The following is a 20,320-nucleotide window of genomic DNA, read 5'->3' on the forward strand; positions in this document are numbered from 1 at the left end:
AACACTGCTATAGAGTTGGGACAATCAAAGACCAACGAAGATAACAACCAGCACCGCAAACAACACCCCCAAATCCGCCTCGACAACATCTCTAGGCCCACAACCGTACCAAACCAAAGAAAAATTTGGCTCTTAAGATAAATATGTTATTTTTGGCTCAATAAAAAAGGAAGACTACACAGCAAAGCTATCTTAACATTCATCTCCCATTCCAAATCTATCAGCAAAAACCCAGCCAAGTGCCCCAACTGCATACGAGACAGCCAACAACAAGTTCTAACAAGCTTTGAGCTCCAACAAGAAAAACTCATTTTGTGCCTTTCATCCAGTATATTAAAAACCCAATGCAACATTGCTCTGAATTAAGGGTATTAAATCATGCTGCAACAAATGAATTCATTACTAAAAAAGATAGCAAAATAGCAATGAACCCAATCCAACCATCCAATGAACCCAATCAAACCACGACACACAAGGAAATAAACCCTTTTGCACTTTTCTTCCATCAAAACCTCTAAATTGAGCTGTTGATCTTTTATAAGGTCAGTCTAATGTTGATGGAAATAAACCCCTCATGTCGACGTTACTGGTGGCGCAACTTGGTTGCCAAACAGAGAGTGTTGTCACCAACCCATCACAAACTTGCTTTTGGCCTTTTGGACTGCATCCCAACAACCATTCCTTGGCTCTTGGACGCAAATTCTTCTCCCCCACTTTCTTCAGAACCTTCTTCAACATCTCTTTCCCAAAGCAAAAACCCTAAAACAAACCTTCGATCACAGATCTTGAACTTAGACCTGCAGAACCATGCGGCCATAGTGAGAAGCCAATCGGCGGACGAGAACGACATAGAGCACAGAATGAAGACGCTGGCAAAAGGAGCAGAGCGATAGGAGGCGAGCCCACCCAGATCAGCCGATCCAAAGCTTCGCCGGCGAGACAGGAAGGGAGATCGGCAAGGGCGTCAATACATATGATTTCAGTTATTTTTCTTTAAAGTGAAATAATAATAATAATAATAATAATAATAATAATAATAATAATAATAATAATAATAATAATAATAATAATAATAATGTTGAGAAACATCCACTGTTAATATGGGTATAGTAACCTAATCAATAAAGAACGGATAAATTAATGTTTTTTTGGAATTTATTTTAAAATTCGATACATATGATTTCAGTTATGTTTCTAAAGTTAAATAATAATAATAATAATAATAATAATAATAATAATAATAATAATGTTGATAAACATTCACTCTTATATGGGTATATAAACTTAATCAATAAAGAACGAATAAAAACCCAGTCATTACGAAAAAAACCTCATAAACACCTAAACAAACACCCACAAAGCCCCTAACGTCTACCCCAAAAGAAGGACTTTTTCAAGTTAAAAAACAACCAACGGATCTATCAAACCGCACGACACTGCCGAACAAAGACCCAACCAGCCAAGCAAACCAACAGCTTCATACAACCAAAGTTCCACAAGCTCCATAGAGCTAATATACCTAAGAAAAAAAGGAAGACAAAAGCAGAAAAAAGCCACAACAAGCCAACGATCACATTGTCACCTGAGCCTGCACACCACCTTCAGCTTCACAATCGCAATAGATCCTCAGGGAAAAAACCACCACACAACCAGGACTATCTCCATGACTTAATAGCACAAAGAGAAGTCATTTGAAACGCCATTAGAGCGAAAAGGGGAAGCACCCCCTCAACGACGACTCCACCACATGTAGATCCGAAACAAAATGAGCGAAGAGACTCCACTAATCAGAGTTTTGTTACAACTGCACTTGCTACCTGCAAAGTGACTAACAATACACTGACTTAGCTTTCACTAAGATTCACTCTCTTAGTCTTCTCTAGGATCCGATCAACCTTTATCTCCTAAAGGTAAAACAAACAACTGTTTGAAGGTTTTGGGTTTACAGATAAATGCTTCTTAGAAAGCTAATAGTAAACACACTTAGTTCTATTTGAAGAAAGATTGCTACGAAGATTTTTGAATATTGCTTGAGCGTGAACAAGTTTCTTAGGTGGCATCTTTCAATCTTCAACCTCTTTATATACTCCAAGGATTAGGGTTTGAACGTTCCATGGAGATGCTACCGTTGGAGGGCAGATCTGGAATTTCCAGGTTCTGTTGTGGCTGAATCAGTTAGGTAAGGTCGTTAGGAATGGTACAATTGCTTTTGTACTTTAGATAGCGACATGACCTTTATCCTTGTTGACTTTTGATCAGAGTAATGCTTCATCTTGAAACTTGTGAAGCTTGATGATCAGAGTCAGAGGGAAGCTTGGATCCTCTAACCTTTGTACCTTCTGCTTCTGGACTCAGAGGAGATGTACTTGGTCTTCAAAGCCAGCTTACTCTTGGACTTCAAAGTCTTCACTACTCAGCTTCTGATGCTTTTGAGCTTCTGATTGTAAGACCCGGATTTACAGAACTGGTTACTTTTCCGACTCACGCGTAGGATCAGTGTAAGCGTGACAGGAGTTCGCCGTTTGAGAAAGTTTAATGAAGAAGAAAGTGCAGGAATTGCTTGAGGATTGTTTCATAGTCGTTTTAGGAGTTAGTACGAGTCGTCTGCACACCCGCCTTATGGCGAGAGTGTCCAGAATAGGCTAATTCCGCTCTTAAAGCAACGTTTAAGTGAAATTTCAGATCCTTGGAAAAATAAGAAGTTCTCTTTATTTTTCCTTCGACCAGTGTTTCATTTCGGAACTCTGGACTGTACGCACGATAGGTTTCAATTCTCGGAAGTCCGACGACGCTAATTTCTTTTCTTTAAAAACCCTAAATTCAATCACTGAATGAAGACTTTTTCTATTCGGAGCTTTTAACGAAGTTTCCATCCGCGTTGCCAGATTTCTTTCGATGTTTCCAATCTTTCTTCAGAACGAAGTTTTGTCATCCGACCTTCACAGCAAAAAGTAGTTTTTCGGGGCAAATTAACTTACACCGCTTTTGGATCGTTTTTCCCTAATTCTAGAGATTGGTTTTGAGTTCCGGAATTCTGTCGCCAGAATCTCGCTTAGAATTCACCGATGAACGTGCTACAAAAATCGGAATCGCGAAATATTCATTTTCCCGCGATTTCACCTTCTTATAAATAGTAAAAAAATCAAAAATCTTACCCACAACTTCCATTGAGGCCGCGAGTTGAGGAGAGAAAGGAGGAGAGAAGAACTGCGCCGATTCTTGACCGATCTTCGAGCTGTTTGTCTCTACTTCACGGTATCGAGGTAACTTGCTTGATTCTTACCTCTGATCATTCTTTTTACCGCGTTTCTTTATCTCTTTCTGAGCTCAAAGTTTCGAGCTTTTCGTAAAACTATCCGTTTTTCCCGATTTTTCTTTTGGTATACCTTCTATACTTGCCTAACAACCTAGAACACTCGTCGTTGTTCGCCGATTTCGACCGAGTTGTCAAAGATCTGAAAAATTGTATAAAAACTCTTTTGCGCACATATCGAAACTTTAATGTCGAAAAGCCACAATCCGACTTAGTGCCTTTAGGATTAGTTGCTACAAATGTCGTTGTGAACGTCCCCATCAAATTTGTTTTCCGAAGTTTTAACTTTGAGTTTTTGAGCTTTAATTTTGGACCAAAATGCCCCTAGCTAGTCGTAATTCGATCCGATCTTCCGAAAATTTTTTCGACAATTTCTTTACCCTAGTTTTACCCTAAAACTACCTAGGAATTAAATTAGATCGAAGAAAAAGCACCGAAACCCTTTTTCTCTTAGGGCCGAGAGCATGTTTAGTGGGGGGGTTTTCGTTTTGCGATAACTCGTCCTTCCGTGCTCGATTGTTGTACTCTGAAGCTTCAATGCTTTGTCTATCATTAATTAGTTGTATTGTGATCGAGCTAATCGATTTTGTTTGGATTTCTGCTTGTTTTCTCCGAGGTTCAGTTGAAGGAACTTTGGGTTTTACGGAGCATTTGTGTGTGGAGAACCTAAACCAAGAGGCTGGAGCAACTCGAGGTTAGGGCAACTTACCTATTAGCTAAGATTGCATGATAGGCGTCGATAAATTTGACTTATGTACTACTTTGATATTGATTATGATGATGAATTATTGTTATGTTGTTTCTCATGACTTATGATATTGATGTGTTATTTAATTGTGCGTTTTGACGCGGATTCGGAGTGAAGAATCACTGAGCTGATTACTTTTGATCTTTCGGGTTGGGGAAACAACCCTAGGCAAGTCCAAACATGGGGTTTGAGACCTAGCTATTCGTTTGTATACTTAGACTTTCCCCGGGATTTACATTTGGTGGGTTTTTGGAAAACTTAGAACTAATAGAATTTTGAAAACTAGAGACCTGAGAGAATTTAGTATTCAAGAACTAAACTCATAACCTGACTAATTCAATTGGAAATATTTTTATTAACGAATAAACCATAGGGAATCGAAAGGGGAAAATGATTGCGAAAGACGTGGCAAAGTCGACTTTGTCGTGGGTTCTGGAGAATTGGTGGACACCGCGGAGGTGAGCCACGGTGACGTGGGGAAGTCACCTAGTACTTCTTACTCTTGTTGTTGGAGTTATGTCGTAGGGTCGGCATTAAACTCTTGAGTCTTGAAATTGAAATTTAAGCTAAACACTTGCGTTGTGAGGACGATTCGATGTTTGGCTAACCATATTGCATCATGCATACATTTGAGGTTTGTACGATCGAAAGATTGGGCCTCGGTGAAGTTGGGAAGCCTTCACGAAGGTTGGGAAGGTCTTCATCGAAGAACACATGGATGTATCTTCGGCATAGCGGGCAGAGTGGCACGACCTAGGGTGGTTGGGGCTGATTCGACTATACATGGGTCTGTAAGTGACACCCGAGCGGAAATGGTTAAACACTAGGCCGGTGTTAGGACTGACTCGATGGTGCCCATCCCACTTGAACTATCCGGATCATATTGAATTGCATTTCACGCATACATTCACCCTGACTGGAATTGTATGCTGTTTGAATTATTGAAGCATTGTTAGAGCCGATAACATGCTAGGATAATTTATATATATATATATATATACATAAACATATATATATATCTATACCCCAATCACATGTTGAGTGTATAATTACTTTATTTCGTGAGTTGACCCTAGCGCCTTGGCTTTGGTTTCATGTTTGTGTTTGGGCGGTCGGCCTACTGCCAGATGTCGATGGCGGAGTGGTTTTCAATGGTCTCTCCCTCGGGGGGGGTCAGGTTTGAGTTGGTGGACCGTCATGCCCCCACCTCTTGGGTGATCGATGTTGTGGATCACCGGGCGACGTACCGGGGAAGGGTCATGGAGGACCGGACAGATGAGCGTGGACGTCTGACGAGGGGAGTTCTACGACGCATGGAGCTGAGCTTTGACTTGCCGCCTTCAGTTCGTTGTGGACCAGGTACTGGTCGAGGACCACCTGCACCACCTCCGACTTCATCTTCATCCGATGACGAGGACCCATCTGAGATCGAGGCTGATGTTGATGCACCTGTTGCGCCACCTCCTACTACTGCTGTTGATCCTACCGACGTGGCGTCGTCCTCGAGGCTCGAGGAGCCGAAGAGGGAGCCTGTTGTTCCATCTGCCTCTCGCTGTTTTCCGTTTACTCCACCGCGCGGCTACCGTGTGGAACCCCTGGTTCGTGTGGCGGAGGAGGATGTCCTTGCTGAGGAGGTAGATGTTGAGATGGGCTCGACTATGGTTGTAGCAGGACAGTTAGGAGGGAGGTCGTGGACTTGGACACTGAGATGATCACGGTGGATTCCGACTCTGACTCCGACACCGACGTGGACAACTACTCGCCGAGCGACGAGGGAGAGGAGGAGGAGCTATGAGCGGTACTGGGAGGGTAGGTTAGGCAGGCGTCATATTTTGTGTAGAGCTCTGATTCGTCTTACTTTTGGGACAGGGTAGGTTCCCGATGCATGGCTTTTGTGTGGTTCTCTTGCCGAGGATCACAGAGAGTCTGTCGGACTATAGAGGTCTTTGTTTAGGCCATTTTGGGGCCGACTTTCTCTTGGAGGATTGTACTTAAAACTTTTTACTTACATTATTAGATCTGTACATATTGGCCTACGGGCACACTACTTTGGGGTCACTGCGAGTGCGCGTGATGTAACATCCTGACTTGACGACTGGCCTCACGGTAACAACATGAGTCTTTTCAGCGCACTTTGTCCTCACTCGCGCGCTTCCCAGGAAAACTTCCTAGGAGGTCACCCATCACGATATTGCTCCAAGGCAAGCACACTTAACCATGGAGTTCTTATCAGTTGGGTTCCCGAAAAGAAGTTGCAACTTGTTGTTATGAGTAGTACTAATCAAATCATTTATGCCCTCCTCAACTGTATAGTCCATCCCTATACAGTCTCGGAATACCTCTTGTTCGGGTGTGAGATCGGTTCATTCATGTGCCCCTCCGCCTAGAAGCCTGCCAGGAGCCACTCCTTGTTCGTGCCTCACTGCACCGGCGATCACTCCCGGCCCTCGTCGGCCCCGGGCGTCACAGGCCCACCACGCCAAGGGACGTGTGAACACAATAAACGGAGCTGAGGCTACCGATGCATGAGAGTTAATCTAAGGAGAACGCGATACCTAGAATGACTTTTTGCTTTTGGGGTTTGATCTAGGCACAACACACTTATTCATGTTTTGGAATACATGAAGCGCCTAAAAACTTATTGTTGTTTCCTTACGTTGTTTTAGATGTTACTACTACTGTTGTTGAGTCTCTGACTACAACACTGTTGTACCTAAATAACTTGTGGTATTCCAGTATAAAAAAAAAAAAATTCCCTTAAAATCCTCCTTTTGTCTGTTCCTAATTTACTTATGTGTGATTGCAATTATAGTTTTGTATGCCACCAATAAGGTGAAGCTACGTTGACACACCCTAGGGTTCAGAATGCGTCCGGATGTGAGTTGGGAATTGAAAGAGAAACGGACGAAGCAGACAAAAACTAATCTCTGACTTATAGTTTCGAGGGCGAAACTATTTTAAGGGGGTAGTAATGTAAAACCCGAAAAAATTAAGCGTTTAATTAAATAGTTATTTAACGGCTTAAGAGCGATAAGCGCTATTAAGCTTAAGTTGATGTGTTTTTGTACCTTGGGTGTTTATATAAATGATTGTATTATTATTATTATTATTTTTCCTTAAAAAAAAAAAGAAGAAGAAAAGAATTAGAAAACAAAAATGATAGTCACGTAAGTAACTAGGATAGAAAGAAAAAAAAAGAATAACTACGAGTATAAAAGAAAGTGATGAGAATGATATATATGTAGCTAATGATAATTTTTAGCACCTTGTTTCTTGATCACTTAAACTTACTCAAAGTGATCTTAAATTATATATTATAGAGTTCCTCATAATTTTTTGGATAATAATTCATCTTTCTCATTTTTTATTATAGCTCTATGAGTTAAATCTTACCCTATCAAAATCAGGTCACACACATTTTTATCTTATTTTGAAGAATTGACAGTATTTAGAAAGTTCAGTTATTATTATTCCTTCTTTCTCCACTGACTTTCTCTCCTTACTCACGGCACTGGCTATCACATAATCTTTCACAATTTGATTTTTAATCACCACATGATAGTGAGAAGGTTACAGCTCCTAAACAAGTAAATTAGAGTCTATCCCTATCTTAAGTGAAAGTCGGTTATGACTCCCCTTCATGGTTAAGAATCTGCAGCAGCTTGTCTTTAAATCTGTCTAAATTATATCAAAGATTAGGCAAGTGATAGTAATATGAAAAGTTGAAAAAGAATTAAAAAAAATAAGAAGAGAGGAGGATAAGCTTCATCCACCTCATGCTTGGTTGCATGTGCTGAATTGTTTTCTTCAAGCCTCCACCACGTTATGGTTGCTGCATGCTTCACAGCTCATTCTTGTTTTGCATGCTTTACACCTCCTCCTTGTTGCAATTGATTCATCACCAACTTGATAAGCATGACAAGGATTTCTTTTCTTCTAAACTTCCCACGTCCTGCTGATTGCTGCAACAGATGTCCTTTCATTGTTAGTTTTCTTCACTCATAAGCAAATGATTAATCCCTATATATAGTGCTGCAACACAAGGCTTCAGAAGTATTGAAGGGAATGGACAAAGAAGCGTGAGAAGTATACACACGAGAGGAAGAGAAAATTTGTTCACACAAATCAAATTGAGTGCTTTGAGTGATTTATTTTTGGTAAGAATTCTTGTTCCTCTTTTCTTCGGTTGTGAGCTCGAGGGGCACGGACGTAATCGGATCGAAATCGCAAGCTTTAGAAGAAGAAAAACAGCTAAGGTGAGGGCACTTCGCTTCGGCTATTTATATTATTGAATATATTCTATATGTGATTGTTATGAGCTATTCGCTTAGGGTATTTATGTTATTGAATATATGCTATATGATTGTTGTGAGAGCACTTTGATGCTTGCTATTTGATATAATGACTTGTTGTGAGGATGTCTGTTGGCGGCATATCGTTTTTGTAACCAAAGGATTTTTCTGAGTGTCGGTTAGAGGAAATTCTAACGATGCTTTTGATCTACTGAGGTTTTTGATTGAGAGGTTTTCTCAAAAAGTATTACACAGGGTGAGAACTTTTATTTTCACCTATCAAAGTTTTCGAAAAAGAACAAACGTATTCATGATTTACTTATAAACTTCATCTAAAATAAATAATCGAAGTGTACACATATTTTGAAAATTAAAAGAAAGTTTACTTGCAACACAAAGCTTCTAAAGAATGAGAAAGATATTTTCAGAGGGGACTTCAATCAATTCTTTTTAGAAAAGATAATTTCAATGGGGGACTTTATTTGATGATTTTTGAGAAAATAAAAACGAGACTCGATGACACGGTTACTTGGAGTGGAGTGACCTGTCGTTGTGTAAACTTCGGTCACTTGGAGTGGAGTGCAACCGTTGATGTTGAATCTAGATTTGGTTTTCTAGTATGACCGTTTTCTTAGAGATAGACGTGAACACTGGAGAGGGTGTTCCCGTTTGTTTGGCTAACCATGATTCATATTATGCATGCATTCATTTTGTCAGGATGGTGGAGTGGCCATGCCTGTCTTCTGAGGACGATGGAGTGGTCGTACCTTCAGATGTTGATACTGGAGTGGGTATCAACTATGTTGATACTGGAGTGGGTATCAACTAAGTGACATTCACTAGTCAAAGGTCGATACTGGAGTGGGTATCGTACCGACAAAGTGTTGTCCTGCCTACCTGATATGGAAATGGCGTTTATATCCGGATCATTTGATGTGCCTCTGTGGCATTGCATTTACACGAGCATATAGACTAACCTTAGGGTTGTCGATTGAGCTTGATGATGAGGTGATACGTGCTATGAGTTTTGATATGCTTGAAATAAGCTAAATGTGATTTAATTGTTATGTGTGTCGGAGAGGTTTGTCATTGACAACCCTCGTATTTTACGTAAGCCACGTGATCGATAGATCTGCGTGAGTAAGCGTGAAATGTATAAGTATGTGATTATGTGTATATTGTGTGACCTACTATTATATATATATACCTATATTCTGGAAGTTGACCCTCGCACGCCATTGTATGTATTGCTTGTGTTTGGGCGGCCGGCGACTGCCAGGTGATGAGCGGAAACATGATCAAGCACCATGCTTCTGGGAAAGTTGCTGTGACGCTGCTTATGAGGAGGATCCATGATGATCGGATGAAGTGTCATGTCTTTGCATTAGTTCGGTGAAGCGCACAGTAAGTCGTTCGTGGGATTGACTGCATGTCTATTGATGCCAGAACCCTGTCGCATATCTTATCAGAGATTGATTGTTCAACCATAGAGGAGACTCGCTCAGAGGAGAAGTAGAGTCTTGTGTAGGGCTTGAGCTCTTTGGGTAGAAAGCTTACCGTCATTGGTTGAAGCTTGTAGGATGATCATATGAGCTTGTATTCTCTTGGGTTCAGAGGAAGGGTAGGTCCCTATGTGTGTTGTTTGGTGGTCTATCCAGCGTAGAGATCACAAGAAGCTAGTCGGGCATAAGTCTTTTGATATTTCTTTTGAAGACTCAATTGTACCCATACTTTTGGATATAAAGTTATATATTATTGGGTAATTACCGTGCATTCGCTAGAGCATGTTTTGGAAAAAAAAAGTACTTGGTTATTATTGACTTCGAAAGTTTAGTCAGCATATTTAGTTTTTGGAAAGGTTACTAAAGTGACTCTCGTGAAAATCGGGGCGTTACATTGTGGTATCAGAGCTTTGGTTGAGATTACCAGAGCTTGTTGGGAAATAGGTCTGTTGTGCTAGGTTGTGTGAACTTGGTGACTGATCGGTTGGGTGTCGATCGATTAACCGAGCGTAGATTGTATGATTGGTTTGTGTGAAGCGACCTTCACTTATTCTATTTGAAGTTACTACTAGATTGAGAAAATCGTAGGCTTTCCTTGATCCAGTACTAACTAAGTGTTTGAAGGTGCGAGATGGTGAATGTGAACCAGTTAGCGGAAGCAGTGGCGGAAATGGCGCAGGCAATGACTGCGCAGGCTAATGCGAACGCACAGAGACAAGCGGAGGAAGCTGCACGCGATCTTCGCCAGCAGCAGAGGGAGATTACACTGGATCAAAACAAGGGATTGAATGATTTTCGGCGTCAGGACCCGCCTAAGTTTAATGGAGGGACTGATCCGAAAAAGGCCGACATGTGGATTCAAGAGATAGAGAAGATCTTCGGAGTGCTGCAAACTCCGGAAGGAGCTAAAGTGGGCTTTGCCACTTACCTGTTGTTGGGAGATGCAGAGTATTGGTGGCGAGGTAAAAGGATGATCATGGAAGCTAACCATGAGGAGGTTAACTGGGACTCATTTCGTACTGCTTTTCTTGAGAAGTATTTTCCGGAAAGTGCACGTGATAAGAGGGAGTCGCAGTTTCTAACTCTTCGCCAAAAGAGCATGTCAGTGCCTGAGTATGCTGCGAAGCTGGAGTCACTGGCAAGACACTTTCGATTCTTTGCTAATCACGTGGACGAGCAGTATATGTGCAAGAGGTTTGTAAATGGACTACGTCCTGATATCGAGGATTCCATAAGGCCATTGGGGATTGTGCGATTTCAAGTGCTTGTAGAGAAGGCTACTGAGGTAGAGGTAATGAAGAATAAGAGGAATAGTCGGATGGGCGTTGGGGGACCAGTCAGGTCAAACTCCCAGAACCAAGAAGGACAAAACGGGGGAAAGCAACCCCAGAAGAAACCTTACCATCGCCCTCAGGGAATGGGCCAGTCACCGGGACAGTATAGGCCCATTGCTACGGCTATAGGAGGACAAGGAAGCCAACCTCAAAACCATAGGGTTGAGTGCTTCAGGTGTGGAGAGGTTGGACACTATGCCAATGTTTGCGAGAAAGAAAAGCCATTATGTTTCAACTGTCACAAGTCGGGGCATCTTGCTAAAGACTGTAGGATGCCTAAAGTTGAGCAAACTATGAATGTTACAAGTGGTATCAGAGTCGACCTCTCCCAGTACGGTGTGGTTCGGGGACGAACCAAGCGGAAGCTGGTGGGCCTGTGACGCCCGGGGCCGACGAGGGCCGGGAGTGATCGCCGGTGCAGTGAGGCACGGACAAGGAGTGGCTCCTGGCAGGCTTCTAGGCGGAGGGGCACATGAATGAACCGATCTCACACCCGAACAAGAGGTATTCCGAGACTGTATAGGGATGGACTATACAGTTGAGGAGGGCATAAATGATTTGATTGGTAATACTCATAACAACAAGTTGCAACTTCTTTTCGGGAACCCAACTGATAAGAACTCCATGGTTAAGTGTGCTTGCCTTGGAGCAATATCGTGATGGGTGACCTCCTGGGAAGTTTTCTCGGGAAGCGCGCGAGTGAGGACAAAGTGCGCTGAAAAGACTCATGTTGTTACCGTGAGGCCAGTCGTCAAGTCAGGATGTTACACGTGACGTTGACGTGCAGTTGAGGCTGTACCTGTATATATGTTTGTACATCGGTTAGTTTAGTTGCTGGGTTATGTCTTTATTTTCTATCGCTTTAATTAAAAGGAATCGAAAAAAAAAAATATATACCTGTTTTTCGCGTAAAGTTTATTTTGAGTTACTTAAGTGACACCCGGAAATCGGGGTGTTACATTGATCCTTCAGGGCGTCTGATCCTTTAGAGCATCTGATTCTTCAGAGCTTCTGATCCTTCAGAGCGTCTGATCCTTCAGAGTGTCTGATCCTTCAGAGCTTCTAGTGAGCTGAATCCATATCAGAGCTTTATGATCTTCAGATCTTCTGAAGCTTGATCTACTTTTCAGATGAACGTAATACGTTCGAAAGCGTTGCAGAGGTTACTCTTTGAGCATTTTGCTTCTGAATCATGTGAGATAGGTCCAGAGTCTTGGCCTTTCATTTGAACACTCAGAAAACAACGTTAGAGTACCATAATTGTTCATATTCAATAGTTAACTTGTAATCATCAAAACATAGAGTTGTACTACTAGATCAAAACTTGATCTTACAATCTCCCCCTTTTTGATGATGACAAAACCAAGTATTTTGATGAACAATTCTTAAACAATAAACTGAATTCACTTAGAGTTTAGAGAACAGAGATAAACTTATCCTGAGGTAAATGGTTTATGTTGCTCATTCTGAATCTAAGTCACAACTTGATTCTGAGCTTAGCCCCCCCTGAATCTAGGACTTAATGAAAATATTAGTAATATCTAGATTCTGAGCTAAATAATAAAAGAGTTTAGGGTGAGAATATATGACATAGACAAAGTGAAATAATCAGAGCGCATAAGTATTCAGAATCATGAGCAGAGTAAAGGTAACATATCTATGGTCATAAGAGTGGAACTCTTAAATTCTCCAAAAGAAAAATAAATTACACTAGCACAGCTTACACATCAAAAACTGGGTTATACTCCACCTTTTTGTCATAAGCAAAAAACATGGGGTGTGAAAAACTTAGCTTGAAGTACAAGGTACTCCCCGTAAGGAAAGATCTAAGTGTAATAAAAATGGAGAAAAGAAAAGGAATTTACAAAAAAAATTGTAAAGAATAACATTTGTGATTAATCCATATGCAGAAGATTAAATGAATGAGGTTGAACGTTTACCACCGGCCAAGGAGTTAAGGTAAACTTCTGTTACCAATAAATAATCCTCGAGAAACTACTTCAACATTAACTTCTGTAGACTGAATTGAGCTTATAAAAAGCAGTTAAACCATATCAGTCTTCACATCTCATTTTCTCTCGAGCTGAAAATTGCAATGGCATCTTTCATAGCATGTATCGAGCAGTTGAGGAAGAAAGCCTTTGATGAAGATCTCTTCATCAATGTACGCCATCCAGAGGAGCCTAGCGTTTATACCCTGACAAACCGGCTCTTAGGCATGAGCCTTAGTCCATAAATGGACAACATCCTTAGACGCTTCCTCAGATTCATGGAAGAAATGCAATTTTGCTTCCAGAAGGAGCTAGAACTATATGAGGAAATCAGAGCAACAGAGGCGGCTCTGGAGACGGTGGCGGAGGGTCCTGAGAGGCAGGAGCTGCGCCAGAGCTTAGTTCTTTTAGAGCATAGGCAGCATCATTTGGAGCTTGAGAAGGCAGCGATGCGTAGGCAGTGTAGAGAAATGAGGAAAAATCCTCCCTTTTAATGTAGCAGTGCTTTGTATGCAATGTCTTATTAATAGAAAATTTGTTTGTTGGTTAATGAGTATGCGTGAAAATAATTTTATGATGAACAAGCATTATGCACCATATAATGAAAATGATAATAGAATAACACGAAAATAGATAAAGAAATAAAGTTCAAAACAAATAAACGTGGAAAAGAAAAACATAATTCAAGAAGAATGTAACATCCCGATCTGACGACTGGCCTCACGGTAACAACACGAGTCTTTTCAGTGAGCTTTGTCCTCACTCGCGCACTTCCCAGGAAAACTTCCCAGGAGGTCACCCATCATAATATTGCTCCAAGGCTAGCACACTTAACCATGGAGTTCTTATGAGTTGGGCTCCCGAAAAAAAGTTGCAACTTGTTGTTATGAGTAGTACCAATCAAATCTATTATGCTCTCGTCAACTGTATAGTCCATCCCTATACAGTCTCGGAATACCTCTTGTTCGGGTGTGAGATCGGTTCAGTCATGTGCCCCTCCGCCTAGAAGCCTGCCAGGAGCCGCTCCTTGTCCGTGCCTCACTACACCGGCGATCACTCCCCGCCCTCGTCTGCCCCGGGCGTCACAGGCTAATGTAAGACCCAAGTTTTTAAGTTTTGGATAAGGGAATAAAATACAAGAGTTTATTGGATGAAATAAATTTATGAAGGAGAAGGTTCAGGAAAAGTCCAAGGATTGTATCAAAACCGATAAAAGTTATAGCACGACTAACATTCGCCTAATCTTAGGTCAAAGACCCTAGTGAATAGTTAATTTATACTTTAGGACACGATGGAAACTAATTCCAAAAATCTTCAGAGAAATATTAGAATTTCTCTTATTCGTCTATAAACAAGTATTTCGACGCGAAACCCTGGAACGTACGAACGTCAAATTCCAATCATCGGAAGTTTGCCGAAACTAAAACCCTGTTAGTTAAAGAAACCTAAGATCAACGGACGATGAAGACTGTTTCCATTCGGAGCTTCAAATGAAGATTCCACACGCTTACACCCATTTCTCTTGATGTTTCCCATCTTTCTTCAGAAGGAAGTTTTCTCTTCCGACATCCACTACAAAAAGTAACTTATCGGGTAGAATAGTTTTACATTGATTTTGCATTAGTCACCTAAAATACAAGGAAACCTCTGTTGAGTTTTGGAATTCTGTCGCCAAAACCTATCTTAGAATTCACGGAGAATGAAGCCGGAAAAATAGGAATCACTCTTATATTTTTATTTTAACTCTATAAGTTAAATCCTCCAATATCTAAACAAATCTGTACCGGTTTACAAAATATCTTCTCAAAATATCTCCCTAAAATATCTATTCATTCTTATCCAATCTCTGATAAATATCTATTCATTCTTATCCAATCTTTGATAAATATCTATTCATTCTTATCCAATCTTTGATAAATATCTATTCATTCTTATCCAATCTTTGATAAATATCTATTCATTCTTATCCAATCTCTGATAAATATCTATTCAACCTTATCCGATCTTTGATAAATATCTACTCATCCTTATCTAATCTTTACAAAATATCTTTACAAAATATCTTTACAAAAATATCTTCTCAAAAATATCTATCCATCCTTATCCATCCACCAAGTCATCCTTATCTAAACTTTGCAAAATATCTTCCATTTCCTTCACTATATATAGGTTGTAGCTAGAAAATGAAAATTTGGCAAAATCTCACCCAAAAACCAACCCAAACCCGCGAGCACAAGGAGGAGAGGAGAGGAAGTTGATCTTCAAGGATTCTTGCCCGTTTGCTTCACCGATCGTTGCTAATCGAAGACATCGAGGTATAGTTACTATCCCTCACTTCTGATCGTCAGATCTGTCGACTTTTTCTATGTTTTTCTGAGCTCAAAGTTTGGAGCTTTTTGTAAAATTGTCCAAATAGCTTGATTTCTCTGTCTAAACATCTTCCCTACGTGCCCAAGAGTAGTTCTATCGGATTACATTTTCCATTCTGTCGCCGAAATTCCGCCGGAATCAATTTTTACCTCAAATACCCATTTTTGGGGCAAAGTCTCATCCTTTCGGTTTAGAACTCACGACTTAGCTTAGTGTCAGTAGGATTAGTTGTCATAAACGTCGTTAGTGACATTTCCATCCGATTAGTTTTTCAAAATTCGAATTTTTGATTTTCCGAGCTAAAAATAATGACCAAAATACCCCTGTGACAGTTTTCGACCCGATAATTTTTCTGAGAGTTTCCCTGGCCTAAATATCGCCTAAGAATACCTAGGAATTGATTTAGACCGAAGAAAAAGTTCGAAAACCCTATTTTCCATAGTGGCCGAAACCTATTTGCTTGGATACCGTGTCCAAAAATAATTTCTGGGTCTCTATGACCCAAGCCATTGCGTAGCTCTTTCAATTGTCGAAATTTTGGCTCCGGTTTCGTGTCATTCCGAGTTCTGTAGCTCGAGTTATGCCCGTTTAAGCGAATAAAGTGTTTTTGTACAAAACTTGAATGGAGTCAAAACTCATCCATTCGGAGAAAGTCCTTCCATTCGTGCCTAAATGTTGTACTCTGAAGCTCCTTGAGCTTTGTCGAACATTAGTTAGGATTGTTTCGAATGTATCGACTTGTGTTGATTCATTATTGCCTTGTTTGCTCAAAGGTTCAATTGTGGAAACTTTGGGATTGACTGAACAAGCTTGTGAGGGAGACCTACACCGCGAGACTGGAACAACTCGAGGTTAGGGAAACTTACTTACTAGCTATTTGTATTGTAGGCGTCGATAAATTCGACTTGAATATTGCTTGATATTGAATATTGCTTGGATATTGTTTATCGCTTTGAGTTGGAAAATGTTTTCTGGAGGCTTCGGCCGAGTGAACTTATATGAGACGTGTGTCTCCGTTTTCTGAGAGGCTTCGGTCGTTTACTGGTTTCTGTCTTATCGCTTTCTAGTGGATATGACAAGGTTATGTTTACAGCACTGCCATATTGATTCATCGCTCGATGGAGCTTGATGTATTTGCGTTTATGATTAAATTGTGCTGACTATATTCGTGCATTTTGATGCCACTTTTGGACTGTAGAATACACTTACCCTCGTCATGACAATGACGGGTTTCTTTTGGGAATGTTTGTTAGGTCGAACCAAGGTTCGAACCTTCATTGTTTTAGGGGATCTAGTGTTTTCTCGGGGAGTTGTTTGGGTTTGATGGGAACTTTGAACTTATAGAGTTTTGGACCGAAAATAATCACAATCTGTTTTATGTAAATAAATCCATAATATATTTATTAAGGATATAATGTTTTTAAGTAATGACGATGATTCAACGGAAAAGACATAGGGATGAAAGTGAGTTTGGAAAACGGGAATGGGTCGGTGATCCTAGCTTTGGGAACTTTATTTTGAAAGGTGTTGGAAATGAAAACTGAACTTTGGAATTCACGACATAATGGACTAACTTACGATGGAACATTTTACCTAATAAGAGAACTATTGTTTTAAGGGAACTCATTTTATGGGAAAGAATTTGAAGACGGGCTTTGGCCAAGGGTCTGGGCGTTAGTAAGGTACCTAGTAGAGTACTCTTGGCACAACAGGAAGTGACGGTCAGCCGTGTAGAGTTGTATCGTGCCTGTTGATGTCTGGCGTAGCAGGCAGGATGGTAAAACTCGTAGGGTCACAACCGACTTGACTATAGCCTAGGTTTCTCGTTGTAGAAGCCTTTGGTCAATGAACCAATTTTACCTGTGAGGACGAATCGTTGTTTAGCTAACCATATTGCACACATGCATACACGCGATGAAGTGCCAAGTGGAGTACTTCGGTATAGCAGGAAGCAACGATCAGCCGTGTAGAGTTGAATCGGTCCTGACTATACCTGGCACAGAAGGAAGTAACGATCATCCGTGTAGAGTTGTATCGCTCCTGTTGATGTCCGGCATAGCAAGCAGAAATGGTCGAACCGTGTAGAGTTTGATCGTCTTGACTATAGCCAAAGGTGATAAGCGACGCCCGAGCAGAAATGGTTAAACACGAGGCCAGTGTTACGACCGTCTCGAGGTGCCCAGCCTTTAAGTGGCAATACCATTGGTTTGTCCCGTCGCTAAGCAGAGTGACGTTATTCGGGTTTGTGTCAGCATATCCTGCAGTGGCACACCATGCATCTTATTATGATTACCGTTGTATGACATATCATGCACTCTAACTATAATTGTTGAGACTTGATGATTTGATGTTGATAAACATCGTTATGAGTTTTGATGATTGAATTGTGTAAGAGATTTGATAACATGTCATGTATATACCTTAGGGTAGGCAACACATAACTTATATGTATATATACAACATATATATATACCCCCTTTATCGCATGTTGGTTGTATATCTATTGTATTCTGTAAGTTGACCCTAGCGCCTTGGCTTTGTTTGTATGTTTGTGTTTGGGCGGTCGGCCTGCTGCCAGGCGTCCGTCAGCCGGTTCGTGATGATTCGTTGTGCGGGAAAGACCCGGAGCGAAATGACTATTACTGAAGCTTTCGACGAGAACCCGGACTTCAGGCCTGATCGAGGAAGGGTCGATGAAAGTAGTGTGGGATATGGGTGGTTAGAGTCTTTTGAGCTGGTTGTTGCTATCATAGCTCTGATTCGTCATTTCTACTTTTGGGACCGGGTAGTTTCCGACGGGTTGCTTTCGGTGTGGTTCTCCATAGATGGGGATCGCATGGAGTAGTCGGACGTAGGAAGTCTTTTTGGAAGCCGTTTTGGGCTGACTTACTCTTCGGAAGACTGTGTTTATAAAACTCATGACTCTATCTATGGGTCGCACTTGTCTGCTGTTGGGCAATACCTTTAGTTATTTGATGTTACATTCCGTCACTTGAGGACACTCGTGACGATGCTTTTAGTTACAGCAGGACTGTAATAGTATTGTATATCAGTTTATGTTCATCGCATTTTGGGGGTTGAGTCTTTAGTTTAAAATGTTCTTATTTCTAAAAACAAACAAAAAAATACCTGCTTTTCCGCTTTATTTTATTTCCAAGTTACTAAAGTGAGGCCACCGAAATCGGGGTGTTACAAAGAAAGTAAATCAACACATATAAAAACAGAAGAGAAGAGAGTTCCTAAAACTAGGGTTTAGGTGTCCTCCGAAGCAGATATGTGCCCATTTCTTTCAAACTCTGAAGAAGAGCTTCAGGAGAATCAAGCCTTTGTTCAATGATATCAATCCTTGAATCTGACTGAGGTTGAGCAGACGCTAAAGCTTGATCAGAGTGAGGAACTTGAGCAGATGTGGAGGCAACATCAGTAACTGGAACAATTCTAAGTGCTTGATTTTTTAGTGCCTCAGCTTCAGCTTGTAGCTTAGCAGCTTGTTCCAGAGCTTGTGTAAGACCTGAATTTTCAGAACAAGCTAGTTTCCGACTCACGCGTAGAATCAGTGTAAGCGTGACAGGAGTTTGATATTTGAGGAAGATTAATGAAGAAGAAAGTTCAGGAATTGCTTGAGGAATGTTGCGTAGTCGTTTTCGGAGTTAGTGCGAGTCGTCTGCACACTTGCCTTAGGGCGAGCGTGTCCAGAATAGGCTATTTCGCTCTTAAAGCAACGTTTTGAGCGAGATTTCGAACTCTCGGAAAATTTAAAGATTCTCTTTATTTTTCCATCGACCAACGTTTCATTTCGGAACTCTGGACTGTACGCACGATAGGTTTCACTTTTCGGATGTCCGCCGACGCTAATTTCTTTGCTTCGAAACCCTATTTTCGAGCAATGGATGAAGACTTTTTCTATTCGGGACTTCTAACGAAGATTCTGTCCGCGCTGCCAGACTTTTTTCGACGTTTCCAATCTTTCTTCAGTAGGAAGTTTTGTCGTTTGAGCATCACAGCAAAAAGTAGTTTTTCGGGGCAGACTAACCGACACCGCTTTTGAGTTTTTCGATATCGTTTTTCCCAAATCCTAGATATTTGTTTTGAGTTCTGGAATTCTGACGCTAGAATCTCTCTTAGAATTCCACGGTGATCGTGCTGCAAAAATCAGAATCGCGAAATTTTCATTTTCCCGCGATTTCGCCCGCCTATAAATAGCACGAAAAAAAGCAAAAATCTCCTCATTTGCAACCATTGAGGCCGCGAGTTCTAGGGGGAGAAGAGGAGGAGAGATTTTCGCGAAATCTTGACCAATATTCGTGAAGTTCGTCCCTACTTCTAGGTATCGAGGTAACTATCATGAATCCTGCCTCTGATTGTTGTTTCTGTTGCGTTTCTGAAGTCGTTTCTGTGCTCACAGTTTTGAGCTTTTTCTAAAATTGTCCGATTTCTCTGATTTCTCGCTTGGGTTATGTTCCTTATGTTCCCCTGAGTCTAAAACCTCTGTCAGTAAACTCTGATTGCGATTCAGTTGTCCAGGATCTGAAAAATTGACTCAAAACTCTTTTTGTCTCACATTTCGAAACTTTATTGTCGTAAAGACTTAATCTGACTTCGTGCCTTTAGGATTTGTTGTCACGGATGTCATGAGGATCGTTGCTGTCAAATCTGTTTTCAGAACTGATAACTTTGAAGTTTTGAGCCTTTATTTTGGACCAAAATGCCCCTGCGTAGTCGTATTTCGACCCGATTGTCCGAAAATTGTTCTGACAGTTTCTTTGCCTT

The 20,320-nt window shown here is 40.9% G+C and overlaps 1 protein-coding gene across 1 annotated transcript; it reads left to right on the top strand.

Moving 5' to 3' along the window:
- Positions 1 to 10,486: 10,486 nt before the first annotated feature.
- LOC130744482 (uncharacterized) lies at positions 10,487 to 13,107 on the top strand. Its single transcript, XM_057596664.1, has 2 exons — positions 10,487 to 11,498; positions 13,100 to 13,107. Exons 1-2 carry the CDS (start codon positions 10,487 to 10,489, stop codon positions 13,105 to 13,107), a joined length of 1,020 nt encoding a protein of 339 aa, XP_057452647.1.
- Positions 13,108 to 20,320: the final 7,213 nt, after the last annotated feature.

Source organism: Lotus japonicus, chromosome 3 (assembly GCF_012489685.1).
Source record: "Lotus japonicus ecotype B-129 chromosome 3, LjGifu_v1.2".
In the NCBI taxonomy this organism is placed as follows: domain Eukaryota; kingdom Viridiplantae; phylum Streptophyta; class Magnoliopsida; order Fabales; family Fabaceae; genus Lotus; species Lotus japonicus.